This window comes from Cyprinodon variegatus, unplaced genomic scaffold (genome assembly GCF_000732505.1).
Source record: "Cyprinodon variegatus isolate N-32 unplaced genomic scaffold, C_variegatus-1.0 Scaffold215, whole genome shotgun sequence".
NCBI lineage: Eukaryota > Metazoa > Chordata > Actinopteri > Cyprinodontiformes > Cyprinodontidae > Cyprinodon > Cyprinodon variegatus.
The window spans coordinates 1,073,283-1,080,172 of NW_015150668.1; the positions used below are offsets into that span (position 1 = coordinate 1,073,283).

Consider the following 6,890-nt stretch of genomic DNA (forward strand, 5'->3'; position numbering starts at 1 on the left):
TTTCAAGATGACTTGGATAATAGCGCGTTGTGACAAACACCAGATACAGCACTGGGACTTGATCAACAGCCGATACCGCACTGTTACGTCACAAACCAGTAGGTGGCAGTAGTGTTCTTTGACAAACATGGATGCCTCTAGTAAAGCACAGTCAAATGAAATTACTTTTAATTAAAAACACTTATCATTTATTAAACACTGCATAATAATTTCCCATTTAAAGTACTTTCAGAAGTTTGAAATCTGAATATGATGGACTTTTCTTTTAAACATATTAAATCTAAAGTTGAACAAATATCTAGTTACCCCATTGTTTTTTTTTTTTTTATATAGCCGTCTTCAGGTGTAATCCAGAAATGTTGCCTCTTCAAGTAGGAAGTCCAACATGTTGATTACTTAAGGAATGTTTTTTTTTATATTATTATTAATTTAGTTCCTGCTGCAAGCCCCTGAAGAGAGCAATCAAGTCACTTAAAGTGTAAATGCCAAGGTCACATCCTGTCCAGAACCTTTAAAGAAACTAATGTGTAGTTACCAGAAAAGCAGCACATAAGCTGGATAAAAGTTGCCTGAATTATCTAAAGAACTGGTTATTTAAAGTCCAATAGAATTAAGATGTAATATTTAGAGAGTAACCTGTACTTTTTTGCAAAGTTCTCTGTATACCACTCTGTAGAAATACCTATAAAATTAAATTTTAACATAAAAATCTGACCTGAAGGTTGTGGCAATCTATTAGGCATTAAGTTCATTATACATGTTCAGGGGCTTCAATGCATTTCTGATAAAAAAAAAAAAAAGGCCTCTTTAAAAATTAAGGCTACTTGTGCCTAAAAATATCTCCACAGAAAGGCAATAAGCTGGTGGTCAGGTTTTAGAGGTACCTGAAATATAAGCAGGAAAATAAGCCCAGACAAATATGGCAAGCTTTTAATTTGCAAAAAAAACTGTATGAAAATTAAGTAAAGATCCTGATTTGAGCTTTCCTACTATTTTCATTCACTAATAAACATTTTGACCCACAACAAAGTTTTCTTTTTTATTTCAGGACTGAGGAAAACGTAAAAAAGCTGAAGTCCAGCCAATAGTTTGCATGAACAAAATAGTCTGGAACCTGGGAACATCCAAAACCTTCTCAGTTAGACAGGGACACTTTCAGAAGGAACCTTTTGATATATTGTTTTATTTTGCTAATCAGAATCAGAACAGCTTTGTCACCTTTGTCTCAGTGTGCTCAGCTCCTGTCTTCCTCCTCACATCAGGCTCCAAATGTTTCTAATATTTCACTAAGGTCTGACTTATCTTTAAAATTAATTGGGTGGAGTATTTTCTTAATCCAATGATGTAACAAACATGAAATATAGAATAGAAATATGCAAATGTGTTCAATTTAAAATGTATTAATGAAACTAGTAGGTTTGAATCCAGCAAAAAGGTGAAAACATGCTGTTTATTTTTCACTCCAATCAACAACCAAACACAAGGACATTTAAAGTGGTTGCTTTCAATGACAGGAAATGGAAGAAATATATATATATATTTTTTTTTTTACTATTTTCTCCACCAATAAGAGGTCAGATTCATTCCAAGGGTTTTTGTCTCTTTCTCAGTGGTTGGTGCATCGTTAGTCTCAGGTCATCTTGCTGCTGCAGGATGCTTCACAAATGTCCCAGCAACACATCTAACTTGAGTTTGTTCTCAAAAATGTATAAACAAAAAATAAATATAAAGAAAAACCCTAAGCATAAATGATCAGCATGCAGAATTCTGTGACTCTAGTACAGTTTGTGGTAAACATCTTGCCTTAACTCCTGCTACTGTTGTACCTGCAAAGCCAGCACTTATTACTGTAGTTTAATAGTACAGTAGTACACTAAAGCAGCACTGCAGTGGTTGAACGATGGTGGTGGGGGGGGGACTGTTCACTGTTTGCCACAAGTCTTTGTTCATTGTTCTGAATAATACATCAGAGACACATTAGTTTGATTCATATTGCTGTTGGCTCTGCTGTAAGCTTGCTCTCAGCTGTGCCCTCACTTATCATATCCTTTTCTATTTTTTTTCCCCGGGTTGAGTCTATCTGGGCCGGCTTGCCAATGTCAACAGTGCATTTGATCAATCCATGGACAAAGCACGCCCGCCTTTAAACAACTCCATCCTGCAGACCATTTCCTGCGGCGCTGATAGAACCAGGTCACTCACTCACAATGGCCCTCTCACGCTCATTCATCTTACGCCTTCTTTTTTTTTTTTTCTCTCTCCTCTTAGTAACCGGCTAACTCCCAGCAACCATGACCGGATACAGAGGCTGAGGCAGGAGTTCCAGCAGGCCCAGAACGTTCCAGAAGACCCGGATGATCGCAGGAGGACCTACAGCTTCGAGCAGTCCTGGGTGAGTGTCTGAACCGATCGACGTCGAGAGAGAGGATGGTTTACCAGACCGAGACCCGACTCGACCGTACCTGTGGTGATCCTGCATCACTAACCCCACTACCATCAGCCACGAACAAGACTTCAGGAGTATCATTAACCTCCACGGGCCTAATTAACTGACTGCATGCTGGAGTCCATCACTAACCCCGCCCGCCTGTTACAACCCGCTCTACTCATTCATCGTCCCCATTTCTGTCTGTCAGTCACCCACATGGACTTCACCCACAACATCGAGGACTTTCAGGTTCATCTTCATCCTGTTTCTCTTGTGGGACTTCATTTTTTAAACTTTGTGCCTTTTTACTCTTTAGACGCAGGATGCTGGTCTTTTTAACTGACATGTATTTAAATCAGAGCTTTACTGGCCGAGAAAAGGGGGTAATTAGCTTGTCTGAAGCAACGAGGGGTAATCCTGAACTGAACAAATCAAAGGTTCTGTAGAGTTTCTTTTTTTTAAGGTGATGAAATCATTGGTCATATTTTTACCTATTTATTTGAGGTCTGTCAACTTCTTTGCACTGCGACTCAACGTCGGTTTTGCATTATTCTAAACAGCAAATTATGGTTATCTAAAATGTCAGCTGTAGCTGAAGATTAGATTTTAATACTTTTGTAGCAATACGCCTCACAACACGTACTTTCCTGGTGAGTTTTATCTGTTCCACAAAGTTTCTTGTTAGTTTTGAGAGCGGCATGTAGGATTTATAAAGTATCGGGTTTAATTAACCCGCCTTTGCTTGAGTTAGTTTTAAGTTTCATCATAGCAGGGAATTTCAAGGTCAAACCAATAAATGCCAGAGATTACTGATGAAAGTTCCAAAAAGCTTCAAATCATCACATAAAACATTAGTAAAATTAGCTTGCAAGTTAGTGGAAAAAAGCCTGAAAGGGACATAAAAGTTCAAGAAAATGATAAGGTTAAAAAACACATGGCGATTAATTGTCCTAGAAGTAAGTCCTAGAAAGTGTAATCTTACACATCACCTTATAAAGAAGCCTGTTGTATTTTGAAACTGTAAGTTACCTAAAGTAACATGTTAGTCCTAGAAAGAAAGTATTAATGAATACACCACCGTATAAAGATACCCTGAAATAGGCAAGATTGGAAAAGTAGCACAATGAAGCACTCTTTAAACTATAAAAACGGACCTCTCAGTTCCAGTGTGTGCTTCCTTTATAGGTTAATCTGCAAGTTCCAGGTAAGTAACAATGAAAATTCCTGATATTAACTTTTGGGGCCTAAAGGTTCATTTTTGTTTATCAGAAATTATAGAATTCTGGCAAAGTACTATAGAAATGACAGGAAAATAGCCTGATTTTTTTCAGAGGATGCCTTGCAAGTCTTGGAAAGTATCAGTCACCTCACAGTTCAAAGGTAGCCAAGCAGGGTTTAAAAAGAGAAACCTTGGAAGTTCCCAATCATAAGGGTTAAGTTTTAAATATTAGTCTTTGTGTCACAGAAATGTTCAGGTTCTGGATCACCTCCAAAAAACAGCCTGCTTTACAAAAGTAACCCGTAGGCTTTGATAGAACCCACATTAAAATCCTTAAACGTGAGGTCACAGTTCCTAGAAAGTACGGGCTGTATCAGGTATTGCTGCAAAGACATTTTTTTTTCTTATTGGTAGCTATTTAATGCACAAAGCATCAATGAGTGTTAGTTTGTACATTATACACATCATAGAGGCTGACAGATGTTCATGTTTGTCTCCATGGTGAAAAGGGAGTGGGGGGGAGGTACATTAGGTGTGTTGTGATTAATGTCTTTTTATGATAACTTAAACACTTTTTTTTGGAAGGGGGGGGGTATCTACGCCACGCACACACACACACAGGTGTGTGTTTGTATATTTCTGTATGAACTCCTTCCTGCTGATACTTTGCAAAGCTTTCTGTTTGCAGTGGGAATCTAGTGGTTTAATACTGCGATGATAAAGTGAGAGCTGATGATTTGTACCCAGGTTTGTTTTTGTTCTAGTATTGTATAGCATTATGCAGCTTTTGGCAGTGTTAACCAGAGTCCTGCTGTGTGTTAATGGGATCAGTGGACACATTCCAGCGCAGGATTGTGTGGGAAACAAGGCCACAGGTCATCTGTGCTTTTGTCTGGAAACAACTGAGCGTGCTGTAAATTAAAAATTAGAACTGTAGCACTTCCTTTATCTTTTAAACTTCACTTTCACTGCACTATTGTGAGTCTGTTCATTTTCCCATGAAGACATTATTTGTTCTTCCACATTATGAAAACTGAAGAGCACCTTGAATATTTAACTTTTTTTTTTTTTTTACTGAGTAAACGTGTTCATAAATAAAGCATTAAAACTCACATTTGAATTTAAAAATGTGTTTTATCCCAAAATAAACCTTGGAACCATAGATTCCACTCCTGCACAGTGGGCAAAGGCTCCTTATCCTCCAATGCTCTTTTCTTGTCCCTTTTACTTCCACTCGCTCACACCCGGCTCTCCCATTATAATTGCGTGTTATTGGACTCATGCCCTGGTCATGCCAGAGCACCATATGGAAAACGGCAGAATGCGGCTTTGAAATTCAATTACCTCTCCAGGTGCAGGGATTGCATTTGTTGCTTCATCTGAGTGATGTGCTGCACACCTCCGGGAGTCAGTGTCCTTTGTCTTAATTCACCTACAACTTCCCCACTTTCAGTCTGTGCCTGAGGTCATATAAGATGCTGCAAGTTGATGCTTTTTTTGAAGTGGTGTAAGAAAAACGTTTTCCTTCAAAAATATCAAACATATCTGAAATTATTAATACTTAACTGGTTTATCTTTGTGCATATGTTCTTTGACCCCTGACCTATCATTGAGGTCTCATCTTTAATTATGAAAACTAATTTGAAAAGTTTAAACAATTTCCCTACTTAATGAATTCTTTGTCTAATCGCCATTAGCTGGTGAGGATGCTAGTTAGGTTTCCAGTCATCCATGTTTTGCTGCATCCAGAGAGTATTCAGTGTGTTGTTTTTCCATATTTATTATGTTGCAGATTATTTCCAGCGTATATAAAGTTATGCATTTCTTAAAGATCTATAAACCATCAAAAATGCATTACTGAAAAAAATGTCTATTTATTGATTTTGTGTACTCAGGTATTTACACCCATGGCTTATTACTTTGCCTTATTTGGCACCATTTCAACTTCAAGTCTTCTTGTCTGATGGTTTTATCTCTCGTTCTTTTCAGCTGATCAGGTTAAATCTGCAGCCATTTTTCAGAGATGTTCCATAGAATATAGGTGAGGGTTCTTGCTGGGTTTCCTGTGAATCTTTAGGAACTGCCACCCAACCACTCTGGATCAGCTTTCCTTAAGGAATGTCTTGCCTATAGTCAGGCTAGTTACAAAATTTTATTGTTATTTTATTTATTTAACCTTTATTTTACCAGGAAGTCCCTTGAGATAAGATCTCTTTTTCGAGGGAGACCTGGCCAAGAGGCAGCAGTACAGTAAGACATATAAAAACCCAGGACAACATAATAAAATCAATCATAAACTAGACTCTAGAATAATATACTGCAGAAAAGTAAATCCCCACACCATGATGCTGACTCCTCCATGCTTCACACTGAGCAGCATCCTCTTTTTTCTTGCCAGATAATTTAGTTTTTTCTGGCTTTATAATCTCTAATGTCCATATTGGTCAAGTTGAAGTGGTTGTGTCTGGCTGACTGGTTAACCCTCTGGATGGTTCCTCAATTTGTCTTTCATCCAAGTATTTTATAAATAGATCCCTATTTGCTAATTCACATTGGGTGCTTTTCAAGCTTCAGATATGTTTTGCCCTGACAGAGTCTTCACCCAAGGATTTAGATTTTTGCTGTGCTCGTCAAAAAAAAAAGGAATACATCCAGGCTCAGTTTTGAGTGTCTGGAAGCAAATAATGATTTTCTTTATTAAATTCTCAATGATTTGCAGCTCTTTTTTCCACTTTATCATCATGGGATTTATGTGTAGCATCTGGAAAGGAAAATTAATTTATCAAATTTCAACGAGGTTGTAACATAAAAGGAAAAAGCAGTTGGTGAGCACTTTAGTACAAGAGAATATCGGGGGTCACTTGGTTGAAAACTTTTTTTTTAAATGAACCTTTTTTTCTTGCCTGTTTAAAAGAAAAAAGTGGAGATATCTAGAATAAAGTAAGTCAAGTATTGAATTCAAGAATAGATGATAAAGAGTTAATATTAACTTCAAAATGAATAAAAGCAAAATGCTGTTTTGTGATTAAAGTCAAAATACTACTAATAAAGTAACAATACCTTATAAAAAAAAAAAAGGCAGAATGATGAGTAGTGTTGCACTTATACCAGTATAGGGCGGGGCCTCGATCCAGCACTAAAATGGTGGTATCGGTATCAGCGAGTACCAACAAATAGGACACTGATTCCATTTTTAGAGCCAAAAGTTTATTCAACTATTGTCACCCATTCCAGGTAGGCAAT

At 37.4% G+C, this 6,890-nt stretch overlaps 1 protein-coding gene across 1 annotated transcript in view; it reads left to right on the forward strand.

The window, feature by feature from the left end:
* pard3 (par-3 family cell polarity regulator) overlaps positions 1-6,890 on the forward strand; it is a 337,809-nt gene that overhangs the window by 314,776 nt on the left and 16,143 nt on the right. The window contains exon 23 of the mRNA XM_015380465.1: positions 2,269-2,392. Coding sequence (XP_015235951.1) covers positions 2,269-2,392 — 124 coding nt within the window. The remainder of the gene's footprint in view (positions 1-2,268; positions 2,393-6,890) is intronic.